The sequence below is a fragment of the Danaus plexippus genome, chromosome 15, assembly GCF_018135715.1.
Source record: "Danaus plexippus chromosome 15, MEX_DaPlex, whole genome shotgun sequence".
Taxonomy (NCBI): Eukaryota; Metazoa; Arthropoda; class Insecta; order Lepidoptera; family Nymphalidae; genus Danaus; species Danaus plexippus.
The window spans coordinates 584,806-601,897 of record NC_083547.1 but is presented as its reverse complement, the minus strand read 5'-3'; the positions used below and the strand labels follow the sequence as shown (position 1 = coordinate 601,897).

General features: G+C 32.7%; 1 protein-coding gene across 1 annotated transcript; it reads left to right on the top strand.

Moving 5' to 3' along the window:
* The first annotated feature begins 10,697 nt into the window (after positions 1-10,697).
* On the top strand, positions 10,698-16,723 carry LOC116766552 (gamma-aminobutyric acid receptor alpha-like). The gene is given in 10 exon segments (XM_061522981.1): positions 10,698-10,936; positions 11,000-11,067; positions 11,217-11,437; positions 11,982-12,064; positions 12,718-12,852; positions 14,242-14,369; positions 14,722-14,907; positions 15,116-15,247; positions 15,961-16,144; positions 16,391-16,723. Coding segments are annotated over 10 exon segments (1,464 nt in total). The 5' UTR covers positions 10,698-10,773; the 3' UTR covers positions 16,555-16,723.
* The last annotated feature ends 369 nt before the right edge of the window (positions 16,724-17,092 follow it).

Genomic DNA, 17,092 nt, shown 5'->3' with positions numbered 1-17,092 from the left:
AAAGGTTGAAGTATTTGAAAATATTATCAATTTAAATTATATAGACATTTAATAATCTTAAAGTATGTTTGTATGTGCCGTTAGATTCAAACTAGGTATAGAGCTAGGTGTACACTGATTGCAGGTAGGCGGTGTGTGGTACAATAAATGTTACAGCCGGCGGTTGCGGAAGCTATTCGCCGAGGCGTAGATTAGAAACGTCAACATGCATCTCTCCATATACATCTCGTTTGTGTACACAGCTTTATGAAACTAACTTCTATATCAACCTACCTAAACATTTGTCACTTCATATACATCCACTTGTCTTATTACTCTTAATTTTGAATTGGTAATATATTAACATGGATTTAGATTTTATTAATCGAATTACTGAAAAATAATTATGTTCATAAACGGATATAATATAATTCTAAATTCGAACAAAAGGTTTCATATCTAAATATAAATGTATGTAAAACACTTGGATGCCACTTATACAACATTTCCCTACATACGCATTACACGAGACAGTAGACAAAAAAATGTAATTTCTTCGATTGTTTCGGTTTTATATTTTTTCCGAGCCAATAGGCTGAATAAAACGATCCCTTCGTATTGAGAATCGAAATTCGCTGGATACCAGGACTCCGAAGACAACGCTATTGACGCGTGAAGGAAACCTCTCGCAGAGAGGTGGCGAAACAATAAATATGTGCCTCATAATAAAAATTATGTTACTATAATATTAAATTATATTGTAGCGTGTGTGACAGATACAACTGATACTGAGGGCTGTTTATACAGATAACGTAAAATATATCACGATACAAAATATACTTAGCTATCACGATACAAAATATACTTATCAACGTTTTAATATCACAGTCTGTATAAGAAATAAATTGGTTTGTTTTAAATTGTATTTAATCTGTGATTTTGGTTAAAAAAATTAAAAACACTCTAAAATGTACATCACATGTAAGTAATAGAGTAACGGCCATAATGTAGGTTTAACTGCGGAATTCCTCGAGTAAAACGCCTACTTTATATAATGTGATCTTCCACGTTGCTAGTGTTTCACTCAGACGGCCTTTTAAATGACTTCATCATTTACGTACTCTGGTAGACCCACATTACTCGGGATGAAGGAAATAAAAACTTGTAGATAATTGCATCAACATTCTACTCTTTACAGCTTAGTTTTTTTCGGTTACTTCAGCGGAACATCTACGATAATTGGTCGCGTGTTAATTCGGTATAAAGACTTCACTTCTTCTTTATTGGTAAGAATAATAACAGTTATTGTGAAATACATATGTAGCCATTTGACGTCAATTTCCAAACTTCAATGGAGTGCCAAAATAGCATTACGTTGCTTACCTACATACGATATTGCAATCAACGTTGTCAGTTTGGTGAGCCGTCTACCGGTCTGTTGTTCCTGTGAAAGAACTCATTTAGCTATTTAGCTCCGAAATAAATTAATGTTACATGTAGAGGAGAGACGAGACGTAAAATTATATGTTTTAAACGTGACGTTTGATGTCATTTTAAAGAAATTATCCATTGTGGTCTTATATCTCTTAATACATATATGTAGTCATGAAGATTATGCTTTATTAGAGTAATGTCTACCCGAAAAAAAACCTTAAATATTATTGAAGTAGATGGTTACTTTAGAATATATACGAGCTGTTGAATTACGCAAAAACTTAACGGGCAGAAGAACAATCTGATGTAGTTTTATTAACCTGTATGAGGTAACAGATTCCTCAAATTCCTCTCCTGTACATACCGACAGCTGTTGAAAGTTTTACTAGATATAACAAAGTTGCGATTGGTTTTTGAATGTATCGCGAGGTAGGCGCATGCGTGACTTTGAAGTCGAGTAGATAGGAGGCTGGCTCTCAGCGCGCGAACTGGGAAGACGATTCTAGCCGATCAAAGCACCACACACGACATTCATTAATTAAAACAAGTCTTAAACTATCGACTGTCACAAACTATGATAGCAACACTCCTCGCCGTCTCCGTGGCTTACTGGTGAGTCAACTTCTGTTACAATTCTGTTTATTTTAGTTTTCCTGTTGTTGTTAATTTATCAGTTAATGTAATGCGAGAGTTTTAAAAATCTTACTATTCGATTATTTGAAATTATATTTAATTGAAGCGAAATGTCAGCGTCCTTAGACGTTCTTTCTGTGTTAAAGATATCAAGTTCCGTGTTCTTCGAGACGGACTCAACAGAAATTAATGGATTGTCTCATATTACATTATCATTTTATTAAAAATAATGCTGACATCTTGGTCGACTAAATCTTATGTCTATTTGAATAATATTATAATAATTATAAACTTATATGTGTAGAAGTATAAAATATATGAAGTATAGCGTCCCACGTCTGGTTATAAATAATTTCGGGTTTTAAAATTCAAACGAGATTACATTATAACTAAATTTTAACAACTCGCCCGCTTAAGGTTACGGTGACAAGTGAATTCGTTCAAAAACAGTTCCTTTTTAAATTACTTACTTGTTTTACTTAATAAAAAAATTTCATTAATGTAAAATCAAGAACGAATCTTTGTTTCTACCTGAATGTATATATTGAATAATATATAAGACAGTCTAAAGGTAAAAGGAGAAATTTAGAGTTGAACTTAAATATTGTCTTATTAAGTTGATTATGACTAAATAGGATCCGGCTTCAGCTGCATATTGTTCCGACAAATAAATCCGACTCCGTCTTTTAACTTCGTCCTAATTATGTTACGGCGATTTTAAGTTAAAAGCCTGACTAACATACGTATATATTTTTCTTTAAATTTCAATGAAATCTAAAACAGTAAAAACCTTAAGGTTTAAACGAATTTAGCGATTTTCAAGCAAGTTTCACGTCTGTCTTTTCCGCAGATACATCGAATCTTTCAAGTGAGAGTAAAATCTTTAAAGATGGCTAGAATTTAAGGGTTGATAAGATGGTAATAAAAGCTCGCATTAACGTAACTCGATTCACGAACATCCCTCCTCGCGTGTTTTATTCAATTTATTTTTTACGCCACTTCAGATTTACAAATACCTTATAAAGTGCGTTACGTTCAGATACCAATTCTTCATCTAATGTGTTGCACAATAACTGGAGTGTTTCGTGTCCGTTTATATGAGAACGTCCGATGATGTGTAAGTTAAAACAAGTTTTATATAAGTTCAGTCTACTTACTTATTATAATTATACATAAACTAATACGTTCAGCACCAGTTCCTTGAAGTGTAAATTTTTAATGAGACAAAGCATTGGGGAATTAAAACACAAACGATATTTATTCGTGTGTATTATGATACGGAATATTAAGATGTAAAACAAATGCTTCTCAACTATAATTAAAATAAATTTAATAGCATAATATTTAGGTTAGAAATAAATCCAGTCGAATAAACCTTAATGTTAGTATACGCAGCGTCCTGGCAAAGCTAGAAATATTCTTATTATTCGCATTATTGATATATGTACCCGAGAAATGTCTTAGTTATTGTAGTTGCTAATTTCCTCACACCCCGTTACATCCTTCCGCGTTGAGTTGGGTGGATGACATACAGCGACGTCTCCAACAGCAATCACACAAACGTCGAGCACGGATGCGGATATCATTGGCTTTATCATCGTTCATAATTTACCAAGTGCTATTGATGGATCGGCCTGATTCATGGACTGAACAGCGAACTGCATCACAGTCGAGAAACTAATCGAATATAATGCCAATAGTTTTATAAATAAAAAGTTTGAATATCTGATATCACAAAGCGCTTTGTAATCTAACCCCTGTTCCTACAGCATCTTTTACCAAACGATTTTTACGAGTCTTAAATAGGTACTGGATTTTATTTCATTCGTTCGTAACTTAATATCAGATAAATCAAATTTATTGATATATTCTATTTGCGCGACATATATTGATAGTTTTTTTATGACAGTATAATATAAATGCTCGCTGTATATATTTACTATTTTGTAAAAGAGTGTGCGAGACAAGTGCAGTGCACAGAATTCAATAAAAGAACGTTATCGGTCCGCCTGAAGGCTTCTTGAGATATGGCCTCCCCGCTTGTTATCGCACAATGCGTGGAAGTCCTTTCACAGACCCTAAACATTTTAGGAATATTGAAATTTACGCGAAGCTTTGAGTGTGTTTTTAAGACGATGTGACGATTTTATAAATAGAGTTACGGGTCAAACGATACGTCTCATTTAATTATCCTCTTTGAGCTTTGCGTTTCTCAAAACGATGTTCGTTCGAATTCTTCATACAAACGGAAGTTTGATGATTTCTTAGTTCTCGTAGATTGTTTGATTATAATTATATATATATTGAAAGGAATTAAAAGAAGACTCGTATATCAAAAATACGCATCAAATGATAGCAGGACGACAGTACCGGGAATCGAGGAGAACGTCCCTCAGGGCTCAATTGTACCGCCATTTCTATTTCATATTAACATAGATAACCTTATTATGCTTTCAAATTTGGAATTTTTTGCTGTGAAATATTCCTAAAATACCGTCATAAAAAATGCGTTCTAATAAAATATTTTATTTTTGAATGATTCCATAAAAGTATATATCAATTATTTTATTAAACAATTCGTTTTTTAATAAATAAATTAATTAGTTAACTGTCATTTAAAAAAAATACATATAAATATATTTAGATCTGCAGCAGAACCGTTTGGTAAATTCTATAAAAAAAACTTTGTGTAATTGTAAACAACGAGTATATTATATTTCTTATAATTATTAGGAACTTTACATATTACAACGAAACGTCAAATCTGTCTCAATAGAAGAGAACTAGCTACCTGTTTATATACCTTTCTTATTTTCACTATAAAAATACGGGCCTGGTCAAAGTTAGAGCAAGATCTTCATACAGTTGGTTGTAAAAATATCTGTCCTAAATAAAAGATAAAAAAACTATTCTTTTATGAGACGGTAGACCGCTCGGAGTACGACTATGACACCATAAGGGCTCTTGACATTGACAGCATGCAGTTTTCTAATAAAATTGGCAGTTTGTCAAGTCCGCGCAGACTTTAAGAACGTAGGCCCTTAATTCTAGATACCTATATATATACCTAAATTAATTAAGTAATATATATAAAATAATATAAATATATAAGCGTTTTTAAATTACTCTTCAAAATAAATATTTCATATATTATGATTAATATACGCCAAGTTATAAATTTTAGTATTTTTGCACTTGATCTCTGTCAGATTAGATGTATTCTATTATCTTGTACGTACACCAATTGTATGCGAGTGACATGCTAGAGCAGACCTGATTGTAATTTCTGAACAGGGAATTGAATGTTTTATTCAGAAAGGGATTTATACTATTTGTTGCACAAAACTAAATTGCATAGACAACGAAATACAACAGCGGTATTGTGTTACATGGGCTAGAAAATAGGAACGTATTGCTTGGTTTGAGCACTATACTGCTACCTTTTCCAGACGGGTGGACGAGGTGAAAGGAGTTGTCATTTGAAAATAATTATGCTAATATAAAAAATGTAAACATTTACAGTAGGTAACTATACTTACACTCACAGACACACACACTTCCTACAACATACACACTTCCTGTAGTTACGCTCATTAGGAACTTCGTTATACGGTTATCGATACACAGATGTTAAAAATTAGTTTTTGTTTTTGATAAAATTATTGTTAAGCACAACTTTATTGCACAAGCCAATATATGTTATTGTTTGGTATAAAGATTATTTAAATTGTAGGATTTACTAAACCTCTAGTAGAATACTTAAAAAAAGAAATATTATTAATCTTTTCATGTTATTAAAAATATTATGAAAATAATAAATGAGAAAATTAAACGGTGTGGGTGAAGTTGTTTGATGCGAAAAAAATTACAAGTTTCTCCACAAAGTTCCTTAATCTTGATGAGTAAGAAGTTCTTGTACCCTACGCTTAATGTAATACTTCTTCTATATAATAAAGTTACTACAATATTTTAATATTTTCCACAAAAAACATTGTAAAATATATTCTTTGAGGAATAAATATATGAGGAAGGTTTAGTTATTTGGAATTCAATTAGTCACGTAGCGGCTGAGTCCGAATTAGTTAATTTAAGCCACGTAAGCAGATCTAATTAAATATACAAAATGGTTGCTGGACTACGCTATACTATACTATACTTCAATTATAAAATTCTATAAATATGTAATATAAAAAAAGTTATAATTCTCTTAAACGTTGAGCCAACATTATATTCTTCTCACAGACACCTGTGACACCGTCCTTCGAAAATGTTGAGCTTTACAAGGAACCCTTTTGATAAAAATATTCCCTTCATCGTATAACATCTGTACAATGGAATCATTTCATCTTAAAATGTTTCCAACAAACGAGTGGCTCTTGTCGTTCCGTCATATCACAATCAAATAAATTCTGATTGAATTTTATGTTTTCCTCATTTCTCTTCCGACGTTATAATCACTTTGAAGGCACTAACGCTACGAGAGTTTGTTGTCTGTATTTAGAGGTGAATGCTTTTGTTTACTATGTATTCTTTATATATTAAAATACTCCTTGAAATTTAACCATTTCCATTTAAAAGGTACATCTTACTTACTGTACATTTATGTAATCTTTCGGTTTCGTTTAGAACGACATGGTATTAATATGCTATTATCTATATCACAGCTATTCTTTATTAATAGACAATTAGGGTCGACCTCATTAAGTATAGATTCCGAGAATTTAAATTATTAATTAGAAAAAACTGTTAATTACTAAACGTTATACTGTTTTTAATGGGTAACTAATACTTTGTAGTCTTCCCCTTATAGAGCATGACATAAACGTCAACTGTGATTGGAATAAAATAATGAACTTAAAATAAAGAATTACAAATATGTAGGTGTAAGATAAATACAAAATTCTGTTATGGATCTAGAAGGACAAAACATTACTTCTGTTCAGAACTGAAGAATGAGGAAGCGTTAAAAGAACTAGTGCTTAAAATGATGAGGTTTGAAAATTTATTCAAATCAAACAGCTGAAGCACTGGCGTCTTGAATTAGAACAAAAATTCATGAACAACTCTTATCTTTACCTGACAATATTCAGGAACTGTCTCGTTGCTGTTGGCTACCTGTGTGGAAGAATCTACGAGCACAATAAAAAAGCTGACTGTGTCGGTAACGTGTTCGTTATGTCCGGACACTTCATAGCGATGATTATAGATGTGTTCAACATTTTAAAAGATAGACAAAATCGTACCACCATGAGTGCGAGCTATTTTTTCCTGATAGCAAATTTTTTCTCGATCATCGGCGAATACCAGGATTTTAAACATCATTTAACGGAAATTCAAGACACGCCTTGACATGATCGGAACCGACTGATGTTACAACTGCAATTTATACTCGAGAAGTACCTGCCCTACCTCGGGCACGTTCTGATGGCCGTGGGCTACGCCCTGGAGCAGTTTCAAAATATAGAGCCACCGCTGCCGAGTGCCATGGTACTGCTGGGACATCTCTGTGTTCTAACGGATCCCGTTATCTTATCACCGAGCCGCCCCTATGTTCAGATCGTCAACCTCTTATTTCTTCTGAGCAACATCTTCATGTTCTTCTATGATCTGTTCAGAGCCGTAGAACGCAATTCTTCCGTCATGGAGTATGAATAATACGTCGAAAGCACATTATACAATTTTAATCTATTTATTTTCTATGAATTTCTTTTTGTAATTTTGAAAAAAAATATTAAACAATTAATCACATAACTAATTATACTACGTCAACTGATCACTTATAAAGATAAGTTTGAGATAATTTTAATTGGCTTCGTGATGTTGACATAGGCAAATTAAAATCCAACCGTCTTAATGGAAATATATACAAACTCAATTGTTCGTGGAGGACATAAATATATTTAAGTTATTTTAACGTTCAGTACAATTAAATCAACGAATTTGACTACATGTACTTGCGAAATAGAGTTAAGGCTTAAGCCTCCCACTTTTTTCCAACGATTAAACAAACACCTGCCTGTGTGAATGGCGTCCAAATATTGTTTGAAGAGTATTTTCAAATAATAAAGCGAGTCCTGACGAAATTTTGTAAGGCTGAGTTGACGATTTGACCCACTTTGGTATTAAGAAGAAGTGTTCTTGTATCGACGAGGGCCCTCCGTCATCAGCGAGCAAGTGTAAAATCAAGACTCTATAACCACAAAGAATCTGCTATGATATTAAAGGGATTCAATATTTTTATAATTAGAAACATCTGTAAGGGCTGTCTAAAATTATATTAATGATTTTCATAAAAAAAAATTTACTGATCTGTGTTGTGTCGTTTTAATATTTAGCAAAACCGGGCTAAATGTGTGCTGTGTTTGTTATTAGATAGATAATGTCTTAACACACTTGAAAACACTAGGAGGGTACTTTTAATGCGAAAGTGTTTGCTTAACAAAAAATATAATTTCATAAAGCGTGTCATAGATTCGGAAAAAACCACATTTAGTCAAACAATAAACGCTAGTAACAAAATTACTCTGATGTCTTAAAAAAAAAGAACCTAAAGGAAGTATTGTCATTTATAAAAGCTAAAGTTTTAGAAAGTGAATGTATCGAGAAAAGTTTAGTTAGAGCAACTTCCGCTCGAACATCAAGTCAACATAAGTTTTTGTTAGTTAACATTGGAACAGATTATACTTGATGGAGTAACATTTTGTATAAAGATAAGGACTACTCTCAGATTAGAAGACGGGACCATACAAAAGGGAGAAAAAAATATTACGTAGTGTTCTTAAAGAATTTACACATTATATATGCTTGTATTATAATAATGTATGTTTATCAATTTGTCCTCGATATATTTTAAAATCATTATTCAGATTGTCATGAAATTTAAGAAGATTAGTTATTAGATAACCAGCGAAAAACACTGGCTTAATAATCTAAATATTAATGTGTTATGTTTAAATGAAACTAATATATTTCAGATATACTACGCGGATTTTATTATTTTAAAAACTACATAATCCCGACGTTTCGGTTACTTTTCAGCAACCGTGATCACGGCCAGACGATGTTATATTTGTTAATTTAGTTTCTTAGTTTAATAGCAATTTAAAACTATTGAGATCATAGCGCGAGATGGGACATCCGTTTAGGCTGCACTCGATCTTGTTGGTAAATCTTAATGCTTTATAAATATTAAGATCAAATAATAGAGTAGGGTGAGGTAGTAGGAGTGGACAAGTGAACTATGTTGTGATAAAATATTAAATAACTATGAAAATTTTATTTTTTTATTTAAAATTATAATTGACCATTTTTAATATATGATCCATCCAATAAGACTGTAAAAATTATTATCTGCAAGTATGCTGACCTCGAAAATTATGTTTAATAGTGAAAACATGAATATACTAATAATAATGAGATCTAAGATTTTCGCGAGTATTCATTTAAATGAAACTAGTATTATTCGGATTTACTACGCGGATTTTATTATTTAAAAACTACATAATCCCGACATTTCGGTTACTTTGCAGCAACCGTGATCACGGGCAGACGAGGTCACCTCGATTATGTAGTTTTTAAATAATAAAATCCGCGTAGTAAATCCGAATAATACTAGTTTCATTTATACTAATAATAACTTTCTACTGGATATGAACTGACATTCGTCTTTTGCAAATCAGATGAGGTGCCGGCCAGCAGAAACTTTACAAAGTTCAGATTCATGAATCCTATCAATTGATTAGAATGGCTTACAATTCACTTCATTTAGTGAAGGCGCTATCATGCACTGCGACAATGAATCACTAGATTAAATCCTTCCACATATCTTTACGTATTCCAATAATTTTCTTGACCATATAACAACATGCTATTTTATCTTCAATACATTTCTAGCAAAAAAATATGAAAATTAGTATGCAAAAATATTTTATTCTCCAAAAGTAATTTTATACCAATCAATTCCTCATATAAATCTGAAATACTGTTGAAGACTACAAAAGAATCCACGTAAAAAACCATAATTTAGCGGTAGTTTCTGAGGGATTTGAATGTTTTACCTGGGTTTTGTATGTGCGATATAAAAATATTTTCAGAGAATATAAATAAAATATAAATATAAATATGTTACATGAGCATTGTGTTTAGCATAATCTAAAAGAGATGGCCAGCGGGTAGGACGCGAGTGCATGAAACTAAAGACAGGGATTTTGGAAAAATACAAGAAATACTTTTACTAAAAATGTGATAAAGGTTATGCAAATTTATACTTAACTAAAGTATATAATTTTTGCCAATAATGAGATGCGTATCTTATTCTCATCAAAGTATAAATTAACATATAATTATATTTAAGTATCACGAAACAAACTACTTTTTACTCCAACGGCCATTCTATATCATATTAAAATTTTTTAACAACTACATTGAATTATATTCAACAACTTTTAGAAGTAATGGTGTCAAAAAAGTTATTGAAATATCAATTTAATCATATTCAAAATAGTTTTCTTTCATAAAACATTATTTATGTATGAATTTAGTATGAACAGTTCAGTATTTTTAAGCATCAATCAAACTGAAGCGAAGGGAGCCATCTACTTGACAACTAAGAATGGAACGTTCCCAATAATGTTGACGTCTTTTAAGTCCCACGACACCGCAGCGGAAGACGCAGAGATTTTATCCGCTAAAAATCTGACAAGACAAAACTGGGATGACGGAGCGGAGATGTTTTCGAATTACGCCAACGATACCTACGACTACGATACAGAAGTCTGGAAAATCAACAGGAAGAGGAGCATTAATGACGCTGTATCCAAAAACATTACCATGGTTTTGGAAAATCTATTGAAGAACTATGAAAATTCCCAGCTTCCAACTCACGGGAAAGGTAATTGATATTTTTTTATTGTTTTATATAGAAATGGAATTTTGAAATAAGTATTAACATCAGGTTACCCAACGGTGGTCCAAACAAATATATTGATAAGAAGCATGGGACCAGTGTCCGAGTTGGATATGGTAAGTAAGTTTAACTCATTGTATTATATTATCAATAATGATCTATTTAATTTTAGTACATGTTGACCAAACATCATACAAGGCTTTACGTTAAGAGGAGATTTTTCTTCTGTATTCTGTTCTGATATGCCGCATTGTATTTTAACCAGGACTATTCTATGGACTGCTACTTCAGACAATATTGGCGAGACACGCGACTTTCCTTCCTCGGCCCGATTCGATCCCTTTCCCTCTCGATAAAGATGCTGGAGAGGATCTGGCGGCCAGACACTTACTTCTACAATGGGAAACATTCATACGTTCACACCATTACCGTGCCAAATAAGTTGTTAAGAATCAGTCAACACGGGGATATACTATACTCCATGAGGTATTCCTTCCATGTCATATATTTTATTTTTCATCACAAAAAAGCCTCCAGAAACCTGAATACAATATTGAAACGCAATAATTTAGATTTTTTTAAATATAACTTTAACGGTAATTGTTAACACAACTGTATTTAATACGTCACATAAATTTTTGATGAAACAAAAATTAATTTTTATACAAAATGAAAGTCGAGAACTAATTCGGTAAAGTTTATTTTTGTGCCGGGGCGATTCAGAGCAATCATTAATTTTATAGTCCGCTGAAGGAACTTACATTTTAATTGGCACCATGAAAAATGCCGGCGATCCCTTCACAACGGACTCTTGTTCGGTTTAAAGCGTTTTGCTTGTAATTATTTTCAATAGAAACTTTCGCCTCAAACAAACAACTGATATAATCGAAGTTCACTTTGTCTAAAATATTATATTTTAACTTATTATATGGGTGCGTATGTAATTTTAACTACATCTCGGCGTTAACGTGTAAGGAAGTATATAGAATATCGTGTGTAACATGCCTAATGGATATTAAAACTGTTGTAGATTGACTATAAAAGCTAAATGTCCGATGGAACTCCGTAATTTCCCGATGGACCGTCAATCCTGCCCGCTCATTCTTGGCAGCTGTGAGTATTAGATGCATGGTTAGGAAAAATTGACGGCCGTAAATATTTATTAGAGCGTGCAAAATCTGCCTACAATGCTGATATGCTTTCATGCCTAACTATTTTTCTTATTGGACGAAGCCGAAGTTTGACTTCCTATTCGAAGGTTTTTCTAGCTGGATTTGATTTTGTGATATGCAATTATGAATGCTCGCTGACGTTGTATCTACATATGTAGAATTATTTAGGGTTTCCTGAAGTGGAAATTTTCTGGAATAAATTTCAAGTTATAAATCGATTTTTCGATTTAACAGATTGATGTACTTCGTAGGTTTTGAAATTAAAATTATTGAGATCTAAGACTTTCGCGAGTATTCATTTAAATGAACTAATATTTTGGAATTACTATTTTATTATTTAATGAGACATTCTCATCCTGTCTGACCGTGATCACGGTTGCTTCAAAGTAACCGAAACTCCCGACTCCCGACGAGTATGAAGTTTCAAAAGTAATACAATTCGTGTAGTAATCCGAAACTAAGTTTCATTTAAATTAATATTATTTTTGCAAGCCATTTATGGTAAATAAATAACAATAAACCAACAACCTATGTTTACGTACTTTATTTCGACATATTGTGTATTAAATATTCATGTAAACCCGACGTTTGCAGACGCCTATTCCAATCAGCAGCTAGTGTATCAATGGCAGAACTCCCAGAGCGTCAACTTTGTTCCGGGCATGACATTATCCCAATTTGATCTCATCAGCTTCCCATATAGAAATTTTACATTCACCAGACGTGAAGGTGAGTTATATAATACGTTTTATTTTATTTATTAATATAATATTTTAACCTCCGCTGTCTTACATAGGTATTTCAACATTTTGTAACTGAGTTTAAGCAACGTCAGACCACTTAAATTAATGAAAAAATAGTAGCGCGAGACTTTGTATTGTATAGTGAAATTGTATTTACAGTTTACATTATTAATTCATTAAAATGTACTTTAGATTAATAAGAAAACATAAATAATAAGTTTCATTTTCCAAAGAGTTTAAATGGAATATTAATTTAAGACAACAGTTGATGGTCTAATAACCAAATCGTCTATATCAAGCCACGTCAACAATATCGCGGAGAGCAGGCTATCCGTTCGAGTGCTAAAACCGACCTCGGCATATCCGCTTACGAGTTAATATGATTCCACACACTCCGATAGATACATGCAAATTTCGGCCAAAATAATCCCTGTATATAAATTCCCGTGGAATATTTCAAAATTCAATATAAACGTTGAGCCTCTTTCTTAGTCACTCGAGCTTAAACTGTATTTTTCCTTGAAATTCTTGAGTTTATATTATAAAACGCAGGGACTGTAACAGCACGACTGAGATTTCATATCATCTTCGGGAAAAGATTTACTAAAGCCAGCATCTTATTGAAATGCAACGTCAGTTACAACTTAATGTTTAGTAGATATTTTTTACTCTTATAATGCTAAAATCATTTACTTTAAATAAACAAAGATAAATTAAAATAAATATAACATGTCATGACTCTTTTAATAGTAATAATAAAAATAATATTCTTTATTGTACACCCTTAAATTAAAAACCGCGATCTCGTTCAGACAACCAACAAGGAAGTATATAATATAATAGGTATTTACATTAATATAATATATATATAATGCACAGAAAAATCTTATAACCAATAATTGAACATAATTTATGCTTAAAACACATATATATATAATAAATACATAAGTCACGTAATAATTCTTTCATCTATTACAACGATCTATGTTATTCCAAGAGATACTTTATGGCGGAGTTAGGTCCGAAGCGTGTATTTTAAAAAGCTTGTCGTCAACTTTAATGACGTCACGAATGCCTTTCTTCTTGATTGTCGTCAAGCTCTTAGGCTATTGAAGGTAACTTTGTAGACGGTTTGACGAATCCTTTACTTCGATGAGATGTAATCCCAGCAACGGCTCGAGCGGGAATGTTTTTAATCTGTTCCCTCGCCTCTGTTTACACCAACCGACATTCATTCTTGTGACTGCACTCGCACAGGTGATTATGCTGGTGACACCTGATAATTTTGACCATCCATAATTATAAATTATGTAAAAAAAAGGTATTCGCTCCGATATATATTATTTTAACTGTATGTATATTACTCTGTGTCCAGGTGACTTTTCTGTCCTCCAAGTATCTTTCAATCTGAAGCGACACACGGGGTATTTTCTCATTCAAGTGTACGTGCCCTGCATACTCATAGTGGTACTATCATGGGTATCCTTCTGGATTCACAGAGAGGTATTTGCTAAGTTACAATCATAAGTCCACAAACAATCCTTTAAATGACTGACTTTTATAATAGATTTAAAATTACTTCAGACGAAGATCTTAGAGAATACTGACAAAGCTATAAAACTCGATATCTCGTTTGTCAGTGATCGCGGCTGTTGTCATGGGAACGTCAGATAAAATTTAATAAATCGCGAATCAAACCCGAAAACAATAGAATTATTTAAATGTGTAATCGCAAAAAATATAGACACCGTTTCGTTAAAAACCACATAGTCTTTAGAGTATTTGAAGTGTCCGAAACAATGTTTATTGCGGGTCGAGTGAACCCTCGTAATGTTCTATGTAATACACCATGTAGGCGACATCAGACCGAGTGGGACTCGGCATCACGACCGTTTTAACTCTGTCAACAATCAGCTTGGACTCACGCACAGATCTTCCGAAGGTGCGTTACGCCACTGCACTCGACTGGTTTCTTTTGATGAGCTTCTTCTATTGTATCGCTACACTGCTTGAGTTTGCTGGTGTACACTATTTTACAAAGGTATGTTATACACTTAGGTACAATTAAGGTAAATCCCTTCATTACACATACTTAGTTATCAAAGTTTCAGTCTCTCAACTGAGTAGCCATTGAAATTAAATTTTCGCAAATAACGTGTTTTGTCCTATCTTCCAGTGATCTTGAATATTTTCAATAACGAATTTTAAAAAAGGTGGACTTCTTTCTCCAAGTCTTTATATTTAATCAGGTCGGTTCCGGCGAAATAGTGATTGATGATTCAGAGTGGGAAGACTTGATCGAGGAGGTTGGTGGTGACGCCTTCGCAGCGAGACAGCTGGCTGTGAGGAGACGAAGTTCCGCCAGATCTTCAAATAACTTTGTTAGTATATATCTGATCAGCTTTCCATCTACAACGCTGCCCAAGGTACTTTATATTGATTAGAATGTGAAAGTAATTTTCCCTTTAAGAATTACACAATCTTTCATCCTTTTTGTATTATTTTAACAAAGAACTTACTTTTGTGAAAACATTTATTCTTACAAACTTTGTGTATTGTAACAGTTACATGACTTCTACGTCGAAATAGATTTGAAAATGTGTTATAAGATTACTTTCTGTTATTTTAAAAATCATAACACTAATAGGTATGTTTATTCAAAATGATTTTTTCTATACACGTACCGGGTCACTTCAAACTTAAATAGGCTCTTAGAGTGCCAAGTGTAGACTATTTATTCTAAAGAGGCACAACTATTTTAGAAAGAAATTTAGAGATACATTACTTATAAAGTCTGATGCTCCTGGAAGCGAGGAATTGGAAACTCTGGCGATAAACAGGTACCTACGAAATTATCACACGGCGATAGTAAAGTCTACATATATTTTTTTTTATATAGCATTCAAATAAACTCAAGCATTAAATAATTACATGAAATAATATCAGCAACATTGACAGTTATGAATGCAAATTCCAGTAAGAAGACATTCACAAGAATCATCTTAAGTTCTCTGTTTGAAGAATTGTTCTCAAAAATCTTGTTTAAATCACGTTCATTGTGAATATTAAAACAGTTCCAGTTACTGTGTTCCAGAGTATGCCCGGCGCATCAGACAATGAAGGCGAAATGCAGGACCAGCAATCAGTTCGTCTGACGATGGAGCGCACCACGCAGACAGAGGTGCGGGTGCCTCACTGGAGACAGCTGCTGTACTGTCTAGCAGGAGACGATCAATATAGAAGACAGCGGCAAAGAGAAGCTGGTTAGTTAGTTCATCGTTCATCGACGAATAAGTTATCAAAAATTTTAATAATAATGGCAAATAATCGATCATCAATATTGATTTAATTCGATTAGGTTTTAGAGGAACGTCGCTTGTAATGAAACATCGAAAACAAAACATTTAAATCCTTACAATCATGTTGTCTCGCTTCGTTTATTCTTCCACCATCTAATACAAGACGTGTATGTTTCATTCGAACAAACTAATGTTATATCTAATTGCTCTTATTCTTCCTCCAAGGTAACCGCGGCCACATCAACAGTGTGTCCCACATAGACCGGGCGGCCCGGGTCCTGTTCCCGGCCTCGTTCGCCCTCCTCAACCTCTTCTACTGGATGATCTACGCCTTCTCCAACGAGGACTTCGCGTGGAGCGACCATCCCATCAATACTCTCTCTCATTAGCTTACATCTACACTTAACATCTACGCTTGATTTCATTGCCGCAGATTGCCGAGTCCAGATAGTTTATTTTAAATAGAATATATACAAGTAATATAGATATAGATAATAGATCATTTTATATTATGTTTATCTTATAGAGACCTCTCATTTAATTCTTTTAAGTATAATTTATTTATTTATAACTAGTTATAATTCATTTATAACTGGAAATAATAAGCAAGATGTCAGGTGTAGTGACTTAATTAATGTTAAGAAGCGTTTTTTTTTAATTTTAAGTAAGTTTAAATTTCTATAATATTCGTAATTATAATTTATCTACTTTATTATCTTAAAAGATTCATTGCATTTTATATACTTATCTTATTTACCTTCAAAATGTTTATTACCGAAATATCAGCTGACATTGAAGCAAAAACTTGTATATTAATATAATTGTCAATATTTTCTGATCAAATAACTTTTTATTTAAAAACAGTTTTCTCTTTTAAGTCATTAAAATCAATTATTTTGTCTTTGTAACACCAAATCATAAATAGAC